General features: G+C 49.0%; 2 protein-coding genes across 7 annotated transcripts in view; one reads left to right on the top strand and one right to left on the bottom strand.

Moving 5' to 3' along the window:
- TM6SF1 (transmembrane 6 superfamily member 1) overlaps nt 1-10,560 on the bottom strand; it is a 28,122-nt gene extending 17,562 nt beyond the window's left edge. The window contains exons 1-3 of one of the 5 annotated variants that reach the window (XM_037833181.1): nt 10,325-10,560; nt 5,399-5,502; nt 2,640-2,737 (exon numbers count right to left, since the gene is read on the bottom strand). In XM_037833181.1, coding sequence (XP_037689109.1) covers nt 2,640-2,737; nt 5,399-5,502; nt 10,325-10,416 — 294 coding nt within the window. In that variant the 5' untranslated portion in view covers nt 10,417-10,560. Of the gene's footprint in view, nt 1-2,639; nt 2,738-5,398; nt 5,503-10,324 lie in introns of those variants that run through there. The other 4 variants (XM_037833177.1, XM_037833178.1, XM_037833180.1 and 1 more) reach the window with 4 other exon arrangements.
- Nucleotides 1-14,104, top strand: part of HDGFL3 (HDGF like 3) — a 133,988-nt gene that overhangs the window by 99,512 nt on the left and 20,372 nt on the right. The window contains exons 6-7 of one of the 2 annotated variants that reach the window (XR_005216377.1): nt 2,823-4,045; nt 13,690-13,827. Coding sequence is in view for 1 of the 2 variants with exons in the window: in XM_037833183.1 (XP_037689111.1) it covers nt 2,823-2,951 (129 nt within the window). In the remaining variant the exon portion in view is untranslated. Of the gene's footprint in view, nt 1-2,822; nt 5,588-13,689; nt 13,828-14,104 lie in introns of those variants that run through there. The other variant, XM_037833183.1, reaches the window with a different exon arrangement.

Below are 14,104 nucleotides of genomic sequence, written 5' to 3'. Positions count from 1 at the left end.
CACACTAGACAGTGAGTTCCCAGAGTGCACTCCCACAAACATCTGTGGAACTGGGTTCCTCCTCACCAGCATTCTTCCAGTGCCCAAATCAGGAAGCAGGAAGTCATCTTTGACCTTACTTTCCCCATCCTCCAACTCATCCCTAGGTCCTACACATTTTAGCCACTCAGTTCTCTAGAGTCCACTCCTCCCCTCTATTTCCCACGCGCTGCCTCAGTTCCGGCCATCTTCACACCCAGCCTGGCCAGTGTCCCAGCTCTTGGCACTGACCCCTCCCTTCAAGCCCATTCCTCCCAGAGCTGACTGCTATTCCCCTATTTATTTTTCCTTCCATTGGTTTTCTTTTTTTTTAACTTTATCAAAAAATTTTAAAAAAAAAACATTTCAAACAAAACCAAAACAAAGGAATAAGAAAAACAAATAACCTAAAATAAATTCATTGCTTCCAGCATGTTCCTACTATACCCCCCAAAAATTAACAAACCATAGTCATTCCTGAGCATTCCCATAACATTTAAGATTACCCTTCATGACTTAACTGTTCTTATTAGGTTATTGTTCCCCCATCACTATTTGCTGTCTGTCGCTAAGTCCCCTACATTCTACAATATAAACCATTTATTTTACATTTTTCACAGAGTTCACATTAGTGGTAACATACAATATCTCTCTTTTTGGGTCTGGCTTATTTCACTCTGCATTATGTCTTCAGGGTTCACCCATGTTTCATATGTTTCATGACCTCGTTCCTTCTTATTGCCACGTAGTATTCCATTGTGTGTATATACCACATTTTGTTTATCCACTCATCTGTTGAAGGACTTTTGGATTGTTTCCATCTCTTGGCGATTGTGAATAATGTTGCTATGAACATCAGTATGCAAATATCTGTTCGTGTCACTGCTTTCAAATCTTTTGGGTATATACCGAGAAGTGAAATTGCTGGATCGAAGGGTAATTTGATATCTAGTTTTCTAAGGAACCACCGGACTCTCTTCCAGAGTGACTGTACCATTATAGAGTCCCATCAACAATGAATAAGAGTTCCAATTTCTTCACATCCTCTCCAGCATTTGTAGTTTCCTGTTTGTTTAATGGCAGCCATTCGAATTGGTGTGAGATGATACCTCATTGTGGTCTTAATTTGCATCTCCCTAATAGCTAGTGAAAATGAACATTTTTTCAAGTGTTTTTTGGCCATTTGTATTTCCTCTTCAGAGAAATGTCTTTTCATATCTTTTGCCCATTTTATAATTGGGCTGTTTGTACTATTGTCATTGAGTTGGAGGATTTCTTTATATATGCAAGATATCAGTCTTTTGTCAGATACATGGTTTCCAAATATTTTTTCCCCTTGAGTTGGCTGCCTCTTCACCTTTTTGACAAATTCCTTTGAGGTACAGAAGCTTTTAATTTTGAGGAGTCTCCATTTCTCTATTTTTTCTTTTGTTGCTTGTGCTTTGGGTATAAAGTCTAGGAAGTAACCTCCTAATACAAGGTCTTGAAGATGTTTCCCTACATTATCTTCTAGGAGTTTTATGGTACTATCTCTTATATTGAGGTCTTTAATCCACTTTGAGTTCACTTTTGTGTAGGGTGTGAGGTAGGGGTCTTCTTTTATTCTTTTGGATATGGATATCCAGCTCTCCCAGCCCCATTTGTTGAATAGATTGTTATGTTCCAGTTCAGTGGTTTTGGGGGCCTTATCAAAAATCAGTTGACCATAGATGTGGGGGTCTAGCTCCAAATTCTCAATTTGATTCCATTAATTAATATATCTATCTTTGTGTCAGTACCATGCTGTTTTGACTACTGTGACTTTATAATAAGCTTCAAAGTCAGGAAGTGTAAGTCCTCCTGCTTCATTTTTCTTTTTTAGAATGTTTTTAGCAATTTAAGGCATCTTTCCCTTCCAAATAAATTTGATAATTAGCTTTTCCAAATCTGCAAAGTAGGCTGTTGGAATTTTGATTGGAATTGCTGTTCCCCTAATTAAAATCTGCCCTCACAGATGGGAAAGAACCCAAGATCCCTTAGCTTATGTACCAAACTCCCTGTTATTTGAAACACGGATGAAGACTCTACTTTCAGCTCTGCTTCTAATTTGCCTGTGTGACCTTGAGAAAGTCACTTTACTTCTCTGGGACTGGATTTATCCCCTCATAAGATAATAGGAATGTCTCTCTCAGCTGCCAGGTAGCTCTATGGTGGTATGATTTGGGGTGGGGCGAGGTTAATTCATCACAATCAAAGGCCTTCATTAAGTATCTTGGCATGCGGCACTTTACAAATTTAAGACTGACAAACTTCCTGAGACAGTTATATATTAATAATAGACACATAAATACTAAATTCATTGAAAGTACCTCATTTATATTAAATGCAAGCAAAGGGAAAAGGGTGGGTCAGGAGTGAGCCTCTCAATGTTGAATGTTGTAGAGACCTGCCCGCCATCATCTAATTCTAACCTTCTGCTCCACTTTCCATGTGAATAAACAGCTAAGTAATGTTTAAATAAAATACTGTGCATTGTACTTGCTTACACGAAATTAAAGGATTTCTGGATTTCTGTCCCTGAGTAAAGTGGTTTGGGTCCCTGGCCCCTTGGTTGCAGGTTCCATCGCTAAGGGCTCCCGTACCTCTCTCAAGTAGTATGTCATGAACCCATCAATGATTCCATCTTGCTCCAGTCCTATGATGAGGTTCACCACACTGGTAAATCCAAACACTGCATAAACTAGAGCAAAGAGAGCAGCTATTTAAAAAGCAGTGGTTCAAGAGACAATTACTAATAATAACAGATTGTTTTTAATGTTTTCCAGAAGACATTGTGGACATTGCCAACATGGACTAATGTATCTCCCACACATCCAAAACGAAACTCTGCCAGTGCTCATGAATCTCCCCATCACCACTCAGGTGCCCTCACCCAGGAGACACCCAGGGAGTAGAGAATGACCGAAGCATCCACGACTCTGTCCCCGAAGATCCCACCAGGCCATCCCAGCCATCCTCCACTCCCCTCACAAACCTGCATCCCACCTGGGCCAGCCAGCGTGAAAATAGCAACCATGTGGCCAAGGAAGCCTAGCAGAGGCCACCGGATTTTAAATAATGACTTAGAAGAGGGAGTTCATCTCAATGAGTACAGAGCCACCAGCTCAGTTTGTCTAACAATGTCTGCCCTGTGCCATATTGAAGATCCTAACAGCAGACAACTGGCTGATGTGCAAGTGGCAGTGAATTTAAAAAAGAAAAGAAAAGAAAAAAAAGGCCAGTGATAAAAAACAAAACAAAACATTAATACCACATGGCACAATTGGATATTAAAGAAGCAAAGCCACTGTACCTCAGAAAATCTTATTAGGGTTATGGGAATCTCCTGAATGGGCTTAAGACTACTATCAACAAAGAACTGAAGGAATAAGAGCTCTTAAATGGTGCATGATCAAATCCGGCACTGTTAGTTTGTCAATAAAGCTGCATCTTCAAGTCAGAATAAATCAGTGTCTTAGGCTATGTGACGGTATGGTCAGTTAAAAAAAAAAAGTTGATGGAGAATATAAGAAGAACTGTGAAAAACGAAATGGAGAAACAAGTGGGGATGGCTAATTCACAGAGAAGGAAAGCCAGCCTTGTCCAGAGTCTGCAACCAGGACCCCAGCACTGGCATTTTCCCCAGAGGGAGCAAAAGGTGCCCTGCCTTGCAGATCCTGCCTTCCCTGTGCCTCCACAGAGGGCTTTGGCCCAGTTCTTGCTGATGGTGTCACTTCCTGACCCTGATTTTTTGGACTCCTTCCAGGTGATTAGCCATCGTATGTCTCCTAGGAAAGCATTCAATCGTTCCACCAGTGACTGCTGATGCCAACATGGGAGTCAGACACTGCTTAGTCTCTGTCCTCTAGTGGACAAGGAGTGCAGCCTGGGAACTGACCCTGAGGTTGCAGTGCAGTCCAAGCTTTAACTGAAATGAGGACAGAGGGCTGAAAGTGCAGGAGAGAGGGTGGCCAGCCTGGGAGGAGTCAGGAAAGACATCAGAGTATCGGTAAGTATGGGGTCAGCGAAGAGGGAGGGAAAGAAAGGACAGATGGCAGCAGGCACCAAGACTGGAAGAACAGCAGGGGCCAGCTCAAAGGAAAGCTGGGGGTGGGAGGATGTCGGGAAATGGCCTGGGCCATGGAGTCAGGCAGGCCTGGCTCAGCTACTGACTGGCCGTGCAACCTTGGGCAAGTTACAGAATTTCTCTTAGCTGCAAAGTTTTGTGTATGTGAATGGGGAGAAATTAGTTGCTCCCAAATCGACCTGCCCTCCCCATCTCTGCCAAGGTGTACTGTGGGCAGAGAATACTTGTTTGTCCACTGATGGTTGGCTTGGCCATGGGACCTGCTCTGGCCAATGCAATGGGGCAGAAGTGACAGTAGGGCAGCTCCAAGCCAAGGCCTTAAGAGGCCTCACTTTTTCCCTGCCAGCCTCTCTTGTGCCTCTGTATCTGCCAGGAGAAGCCCACGCCCCAGGGAGCTGATGGTCTAAGAATAAGGAGACACATTTGGAACAGACCCAAACCTGACCCACAGACCCATGAGCAAGAAGAATAACTGTGTGTTGTCATAGGACACTGAGATTCAGGAAGGTATTTGATACGCAGCATTACTGAAGCAGAACCCCAATGAATAAAATGCCCAGCAAAGTACCTGGCACAGGAAGTGCTCAAAGGCTGGTAACAACTTTGCTTGAGGCAGTATTGCACAAGGGCAGGGTATGGGATTGGGGGCCCAACAATGCTGTTTTCGCTTGCTCTGTCACCTACATCTCTTACTGAGCACCTCTGAGCCAGCTTCCTCGTGGGTAAATGGAGGCATATTTGTAGTGAGGATTCAATGAACTACTACTTCTAAAGTGCTTCAGGCCATACCAGGTGTACTGTGGGTGTTTGATGGATGGTGTTATTTATTTATTTAACAAACATGGCTATTTGCCAAGCACAGTTCTAAATGCTTTACAAGTATTATCTTCTTTAATCTTACTAACCCTCCACAGTAGCTACTATTATTTTCCTCATTTGACAAATGTGAATCGAGGCACAGCTAAGTTGCTCAGCAGGTAGAGGGACAGGGCTGCAGGTGGGAAGCCTAGGAAGAAGTTTGGTATGAGAGTCGAGGTCAGGGGTCAGAGGTCAGAACCTGCAGGGGGTTGTCCAGCCTGACCCTGGCGGTGACCTTCCTCCAGGAGACCACCAGCCTGGGAGGTGAGGGCCACATCCTGCAGTCTCCTACACCTCCAGCCACTTTGCCAGCGGGCTCCAAGCGTTTACAAACCACCATGGAGAAAAATGTGACCCGGGCCAAAGTGTTGAGCTCTCCTGAGAGGACGCAAATGGCTTCCTTCCCACGATACGTACCATAAAACAGTGGGTCCTGGGGCGGTTTCCTTTTGACCAGGACACGAGCCAACAAGGCTACCAGGAGCAGGATGAGGGCAGCAGCCCCTACAATTGTCCAGGAACTGCAATGACGAGAACAGGGGGGTGGTCACTTATCAAAATAAACATGTCGGTGCCTGGAATTTCCTGCCTATTGAATGCACTTGCTTCAGGCTCTGCTTCTGCCCACAGCTGGCCATGCGCAGCTGGTGAAGTTCATCAGCATTCCTTAGCAGTGCTTTGGGCGCTCTAGACCCCAGCCCCATGGTTTTCAGGGACTGGAGCCACCAGGACCCTCAGTGTCTCCTCTTGTGCTGTCCATGTGTCCCACACAGCAGGCAGTATGTCTGGGAGCGTCTTCTACCCCACTCCACCCCCACCCCTGACATGGCCACAGCCAGGCTGCCTCTACCTACCCACTCCTCCACCCCTGCTCCCACATCTCCGGAGGCTCCTGGCAGCTGACAGACCCAGCCATTGAATCTGTCACCTCCCTCAGGGCCAGCTAGAAACCCTTGGACTGAGCTCCAGGGAACAGGCAGGAGTTACAACTAAACACGCCTTCCGAAAGGACAAGGAACGAGGGACCATTTGTCATGTGGATAATCAAATGGACCAGAGAACAAGGGCAGGAGCTCCATGGAGGGGAGGAGTCTGGGCTGGATCTGAGGTCAGAGTGAAGCCAGCCCAACACCCCATGGCCAGGGCCAGCGGGCCAGCATCCACCCCCAAACAGGAAACCCAAAGCAAGGCTTGGCCAGCACAGCCCCGTCCTGAGACACGGGGTGGCACCGAGAAAACCAGGGGCCAAGGCCACCTCCTCAGCAGGACAGCACCAGGGCACAAGGCTTACTGGAGTTGGCAATTAAGAGACCTAGGTTCTGGGACCCCCTGCCACTGACTTTAGGAAAGTCAAATAACATCAAAGTAATTGTTTATTAATTAATAGAAAAACATATTGAGAAAGAGATATATTGTGCACCTCTATGTGCCAGGGACTGCTCCAGGCACTGGGGACCCAGGATGAACAAGGTAGGTCTCTGTCTACCTGGAAGCACCTCAATGCCTCTGAGCTCCACCACCCAGGAGGCCCCTCCAGTCCTACAGACACTCTCCCTCTGCTCCAGCACCGACAGGGCCTCCACTTCTCAACAAAGCAATGCATGGCCCACTCCATTACCATACCAGAGCCTCCTCAACAGCCCCTTCGAGCCACCACTGCTGCCATCCTCGCCAAGACCCTTCCACACCACCATAGCTGGTATCCCTGGACCCCACATAGAGTCAGGGAGTCGGCTCTGGGCATCGGCAGCACCCAAATTTCCAAAACCCAACCCTGACCTATAGAATCAGCCTACTGCAGGGGTGAGGCCTGGGAATATGCAACTTTTTTCAAGACACTTGGCTGAGTGTGCTGCAGGCAATCTGCCTGGGGACCGCTGAGCAAGAGTAACGGAATTGATGGATGAGGGTGGACGGATGGACGGACAGACAGAAGGATGACACAGTTCTACAAGAAGAATGAGGATGACTGTGTCGGCGTCCAGTGAGAGATTGGAATGGGAGGTTTCTGGTGGTGACACCAGTGGATATGCCAGGCTCTCCAGTGGGGAGGAGCAGAAGGAGTAGTGGAAGGAGGACGAAGCTGATGTGGGCCAGAACTTGATGCTGGGCTGAGGCATCCTGCGAGGAGGGGGGAGGTTAGGGGACTGTGTATTCTGATGGGCATTTTAACGAGGAATAGCCTGAAGCAGGTGGTGCCTAGACGATCATGGCTGGTGCCCTCTGAAGGACGAGAGAACAGTGTCACCTGGCTCCAGACATCCTCTCCTGCACTCCACTGCAAGGAGGAAAGAATGAAAGAAACTGCAGCAGAAGATCACCTCTGCCTCCCCAGCACTGTCCTCACGATGGCCAAGTGCAGGACCTGCTTGGAACAGCAAGAAACGGGTCCAGCAGGGACTCGGGGCAGGGGGACAGGAAAGGGCTGCAGTTAACCCAGGGAAATGGGGTTTACTGATGTCCTTCTATAGACACACACCTACTAAAAGCAGATGTGTATGTTGAGTATGAGCAGAGGATGTATGTGTGTGTGAGAGAGAGAGACCCCAACCATTTCCTGGACCTCCAACCTAATATGCTTTAGCCCCCTCACCCCAGGCTTTCATAAAAGGTCTGATGGGAAGCTCAATTCATCACTTTCAAACAGAACTGAATGTCTGCTATGCCCAAGGTGCTCTGCTGGGCAGGACAACACTAGGGTGGGCTATCATCTGGGAAGGGAAGTTCTCAAAAGCCTGACCTCAGGAAGGTAACTCTTGTGGGAAAGGTGCAGTGGAGGGGCCCTGGGGGCTCAGAGGAGGGAGAGACCACTTGTGCCTTGGAGAGCGGTCTGGAAACAAAGAGGCAGCATTTGGCTCTGGCCCATAACGTCTCGGGCAAAAGGGACGAAGGCAACCCAGTGGGACGAACATGGTGAGCAAGGGCCAGGAAGTAGGAAAGTATAAGGAGAATGTGGAAGGTTGAATGAGGTCCCCTAAGAACACATGTTCTTTATCCTAATCCACAGCCCTGTGGGTGTGAACCCATTGTAAATAAGATCTCTTGAAAATGTTATTTTTAATTAAGGTGTGGTCCAACTGAAGAAGGGTGGGTCTTAATCCAGATTGCTGGGGGCCTTACAAAGAGAACCGGGAAGTCAAGAAACTAGAAAGGAGAGGACATCGCCTTGGTATGGGAGGCAGAATTGAAAGCCAAGGAACCCCAAACACTGCCAATAAGCCAGCACCAGAACGCTACCATCTTTGGGGAGAAGACTAGATTCTTGGACTTCCAGCCTCCAAACTGTAAGCCAATAGTTTCCCAATGTTAAGCCAATCCATTGTGTAGTATTTGTCATAGTAGCCTGGCAAACTAAAACAGTGTTCAAAGAGCAAAGTCGGGTGTTAGCTTGGGCGAGGGGGTTGCGCATGAGGAACTGAGGCTGAGAAGCGTGCAGGGGGAGGCGCTGGGGCAGGAGCCTTTGCCAGGTCCAGGTCAGAGAAGACCCGCCTGAGTTGAAGGGAGGGAACAGGTGCAAGATGAGCCCAGGGAACTTAGGGGGAAGGGGAAAGAGGGCAGGAGAGAGCGGAGGGAGGAGAGAGGAGTCAAGGCCACTGGGATTTTAACCTCAGGAGGACAGGAAGAACGGTTGGAATCAATTATTCAAAACACTATAGGGCTTAGCAATGTGCTTAATAATACACAGCAATACATAATTCAGTCTGTAAAGGTCATCACCAACTTCCCAGTGCCTGATGCCAAAGCCTAGGGGTCATCCTCAAACCCTCTCTTTACTGCGATGCAATCCTTCAGCAAGCCCCATCTGCTCTCCCTCCAAAATTTCCCTGAAACGTCCACCCATTCCCGCAACAGCTCCTGTCCCCCTGCCTGGGAGGCTTGGTCCCCAGATCTTCCCATGGCTGCCTCCCGCAGCTCACATCACCTCTTCTAAGAAGCCTTCCCTGGCCACCAGCCCCTTCCCAGTCACCCTATTTCATCGTCCTCATAGCATGTCACAACCTGCTTACGTATTTATTGACATCTGTCTCTACACACACCTCCCCAACTGTTTCTGGCTTTTTTATAGCTATATCCCCCAAAACCTGGAACTTGCCAAGCACATAGCAGGTACTCAATAAGTATTTGCTGGATTTCCCATAAATGCCATTTTAAGAGTGCAAGGTCTCAGCAGCCCAGAGCTGCTTCTTCCAGATGTGCCCCAAGACCAGGTCAGACCAAGGACAGACGCTCCCGGGGCCTGGTGAGCACTCAGTGTGGGTGCCGTCTGGATAAGGCAGTGAGAGAGGAGGAAGTCACTGCCCTGCGGGCAGACAGTTCTCCACAGGCCTGAAGGTCCTGAGGAGGTAGAGGGCCTACAGACTGATGCAATTTCCTTAGCAGCAACTGCTGTGGGAAACCTAACAGGTCCCTTTCTCCTCCCCATAGACAGCCACCAGCATCAGCAGGCACGGAGGCCTGACACCTTCCCGCTACCCTTGCAGGCCTTCAGCTACCTGGGGCAGGCTTCCTCAGTCTGCGATGGCCCAGAGGGTGGAAGGCAGGGCTCTGCACCAAACCCATCAAAGCCTCCCTCAGCCCCACCCATTTCCCTAGCACTGTAACTGCTCTGCCTCTCCTCCGGCTCCACTACCTGCCTCCCTACCCCAAGGAAGACACTTAGAGGCACTTCCCCATTCTCAATGGCCCTTCACAAACATGTCTTATTGGATCCTCACAATCGGATGCAAATTTAGACCATTTAACAGACCAGGAAATTGAAGACAGGCCACACTGTTAGTGCCAAAGCCAGGTCTAGAACCCAGGTCTTTTGCTCGTTGGTTCACGGCTATTTCTGCTAGTCATTCACGGCTATTTCTGCTAGTCATTCACAACTGTTTCTAAAATTAATAAGAAATGGTAAGCATGTGTGTATGTCCATACAAGGAAAGGTTCCTGTGAAATGCGGAATGAACAAAACAACACGAGATAACATGGCCACTCTTAGTTTTCCGTCTTTGTACAGCCCCTCCCCACTGGCCGGTGAACTCCTCCAGGGCAGGGGCATTGCCTGATTGACCTCTGTAACCCCGGCTACCTGCAAGATTCCGGCACCAAACAGCGCCCAGCTCTTGGCCGCTGAATTGCGCCGAATGTCAGAGCTGCCAGCCTGGCCGGGGACCTCGGCCGCTGCGACCCCCGGGACGCCTCCCCGACCCTGACGGGCGCGGGAAGTCCCTGGCAGCCGGAAGAATCAAAGCCTGCAGCCGGCGGTCCCGAGCCCGATCGGAAAAGTTGCTGAGGCTCCCGCCGCCCCGAGGCGCCCCGCGCCGACCCCCGCCGCGCCCGCCGCGCCCGCTCACTCACTCGTGCTGGGCCGCCAGGTGGTTGAAGACGTAGGTGACCGGGATGGCCGAGAGGGACAGCACGAAGACCCCGGTGGCCGCGGAGGCACTCATCGCGGCCGCCGCTTGCCCTTCACCGCATCCCGCCCGGGCGCCCCGCCCCGGCTTCCGGCAGCGCCCGCGACCCCTCGGCGATGCCCTTCGAGGCGCCCCCGGGCCTCGCGCCCCGCCTCGCGCGCCCCCTGCGTCGCGCCCTCAGCAGCGCCCCCTCTGAGCGCCCGCCCGCCCCCGGCGCCCCCCCTTCCCGGCCGCGCGGGGCGGTCCTCCCCGCCCCGGGCGCCCAACTCAGCCGCGAGCGCTGGGCGGCGCCGAGACGCGGCGACAGCCCCCTGCCCCGGGACAGGTGCCCCGGCGGCGCGGCTTCTGCGGGAAGGCGGCGGGAGCCCGGCCCTGGACACAGGCAAGAGCTTGTCATCGACGACCTCAAGAGGCGCTGGGCTGAGTTGCGGGCCCGCCGAGGGTGGGGCCAGACACCCGGTGTCAGAGAAGGAAGGGCCCGCGAGATCGTCCACGTGGGGAACCGCGGCCGCGAGACTGGAAGAGACAAATGCTCCTGAAGCCTTGAAACCTCTCCGCGCGAGCAGCCAGCAGCCGGCAGCAAGCTCAGTTCCTTCCGAGTCAGAATCCGCGTTTTAAACCCTGGCTGCCTACTCAGCTGCTGTTGACCTTGGTCATATTACTTAACCTCTCTGAGTCTTGTCTCCTGTCTGTGAAATGGGGATAACCCTCGTCATAGTGTGATTGTGGGACTGAGTAAATAATTATGAAGTGCTGATCCTACACTGTTCAATACACTTACTGTCTCCTGGAATTTCCTTTGGGAAGGGGGTGGGGTGATGGGGATTGAAATTGACATTTGGAGAAACTGGTGACTTAAGAGACTAAACGGAGCAGTTCATTCTATTCCACATAGGGTTCCTGGAGGCCAAGCAGCCACCCTAGGCTACGCGGGCTGTGCCCACAGAATATTGTCAGAGAGATGCCCACTGGTGATTATAGAAAACAATGTGTGTCAAGTCAACCGCTAATAGCTTGACCACATGTTCTGGGAAAGAGAAGCATCAGAAAATCCCAGGGGCTGAGCCTAAATTGGTCTCTGAAGAAGAGAAGGGAAGTTGAGCTTCAGGCCCAGAACAGCTCAAAGCAAGCTAGGGAGGTGTGACATGTTCTTAAGTATCCTGTTTGGGAAAGGCATAGCCCTTAAAACTGAGAGTGAACTGAGGAGAGACCATGTGGCTCATTTTATAAGTGCACAAGATCTATGACCTGTCCCAGGGCCACCCAACTTCTCAAAAGCCAGCTCTCCTAATCCCCCATCCTGGTGCTTCTTGGAGGCTTTCTCCAGCTCTAAGGACCTAATGATGAAGCCTTAGCCAAAATTGTGACATATGCCAAGTTCCTCCAAGAGGTCTCCTTACCTGTAGTAACCTGGACATCGCCCTCTTCCCCAACCACTCCCAACCTTTCCCACAGTCCTCAAACTCCTTCTCCCTACCTGACAGCAAATACCTACCCTGAGACCACTTATCTCCTCCCCGCCCAGCCTGTCTATCATCACCCAGTCATGCCTTTTCTCCATGCCTTGAACACTTCTCTCCACCTTACCTTCCCCTCAACCTAGACACATGCACCCTGAACCTGAGTTTTCTCTCTGTTTACTATCTTCTCTCTTTCCTTTCTAATCCACACTAGTTTTAATGACCATGTCTATGGTGATAAATCCCAAATTGTTGGGATGCCCCCTCAACACTGCTGCCTGGGCATCCCACAGATGCCTCACACTCAACAGAACTCCTTTTCTTCCCCCAGACCCCCTCCTGCTTTATGTCACCTGGCAGCAGCACCCTTCACCTGGTTACCCAAGCTAGAAGCCTGGGAGTCCACATCAGTTCTGACTTCTTTCTAATTCCTCAGGTTACAACTGCCCTTTCAGTGTTACTTTCCTTTAAATATCTCTCATGTCTGTTTGTTCCTCTCCAGCCACACCTCCACTGGGTCTTAATTCAGGTCTTTACCATCTTTCATGTCACGAGCCTCCTCCCTCGTCATCTCCCTGCCTTCGATCTCACCTGCTCCAGAAAGCCTTCCCAACTACCCTCCTGCACCTCACCCACCTTTTCTACCAAGCACCCTGCTTTGCTGTCTTCATAATACTGAAACACTATTTAAAATTACCTTGCTTACATATTTGTTTGCTGCTCTATGTCTTTCCCTCCACTATAATGTAAGCTCCTTGAGGTGGGAAACTTTGTCTTGTTCACTGTTCTATTCCCATCATCTAGATTAACACCTGGCTTATAAGAGGTGCTCAAGAAATATTTGTTCCATGAATGAATGAATACTCTAGATCATTATTGTCCAACAGAAATAAAAGTGAGCCACAAATGTGAGCCAAATGTTTGATTTTAAATTTTTTAGTAGCCACTTTAAAAAAAGTAAAACGGAATAGGTGAAATTAATATTAATACATTTTATTTAACCAATATTATATTTAATATACCCAAAAGATTATCATTTCAACAAGTCATGTAAGAGTTATTGAGATACTTTGCATTCTTTTTCATACTAAGTCTTCGAAATCCTGTGTATTCTATCCTTACATCTCAATTCAGACTAGTCACGTTTCAAATGCTCAATAGCCACATGTGACTAGTGACTTCTGTATTGGACATCACAGCTCTAGACTTACTCCTCCTCTCATATTGACCTAGCTTCAATCCTGCTCTTTGCCACTGTAAGAATGGGTGTGATAATTAAATCACTAATTAATTTATTCAATTTACAAAACATCCTCAGAGAATCTATGTTTCCAATATTGTTCAAAGAACTGGGCTCACAAAGACAAATTTCAAGCACTTTTTGCCCAAGAGGACCACAGTTCAGTGTGAGAGAAAGACATGTAAACAATTATGAAGTGTTTGGTAAAAAGGATGTACATACAAATTGCTATAGGAACCAGCTAGTTCCATCTGGGAGAGTTAAGAAAAGCTTCACAGAGGAAGTGAGGCTCGAAACCAGCCTCGAAGAATAAGCAGAAGTTTGCCGAGCAGACCAGGAAGAGGTGGGGGCTTTCTGGGCGACTGGGAAAGCACATGTTGAAGGCAAAAGTGTGTGAGAGAGCATGTCACTTTTATGAACTGCAAATAATTGGCTCTGGTTGGAAATACTGGAATGTGGTACGTGAGCAGGGCTGGCAGGAGATGAAAATGGAGAGATTGTTGGTGCTCGAGCACAGAAACTCTTAAATGCTGGTAGCCATTTAAGATTTACAGTCGGGGAGAGGGGCCAACTTGATCAGAGCAGTGTCTGTAAATCTCTGTCTTGCAGCTAGTGTGGACCATGGTTTAGAATGAAGGAGGCAGCTGGAGCAACTAAGAAGCTACCGCCATTGTCCCAGCAAGAGATGACGAGGACCTGAACCAGATCGATGGCCATGAGAGGGAAGAGGCGTGACCACATGTCTGGGTAGGAATCCTAAGAGGAGAAAGTTGAGGAAAGAGCACTGGAGATGAGTTTGGTTTGGGATGTGTTGGGTGTTCAGTACCCCTGGGGCTCCCAGGAGGACCTGTCCCATAGGCAATTGAGGGTACTAGTCTGTGGCACTAACAGAGGTACAGGCTGCAGATACAGATTTTGGAGTCATCAGCATAGAGGTAGGGCTTACAATCAAGGAAATAAATTCAATGTCCCAAGAAGAGAGTAGAGTCAAAGATAACAGTGGACAGACACCACCTGAGGGGGT

This window comes from Choloepus didactylus, chromosome 4 (genome assembly GCF_015220235.1).
Source record: "Choloepus didactylus isolate mChoDid1 chromosome 4, mChoDid1.pri, whole genome shotgun sequence".
Taxonomy (NCBI): Eukaryota; Metazoa; Chordata; class Mammalia; order Pilosa; family Megalonychidae; genus Choloepus; species Choloepus didactylus.
The sequence above is the reverse complement of the archived record's forward strand: the minus strand, read 5'-3'. Positions and strand labels throughout refer to the sequence as shown.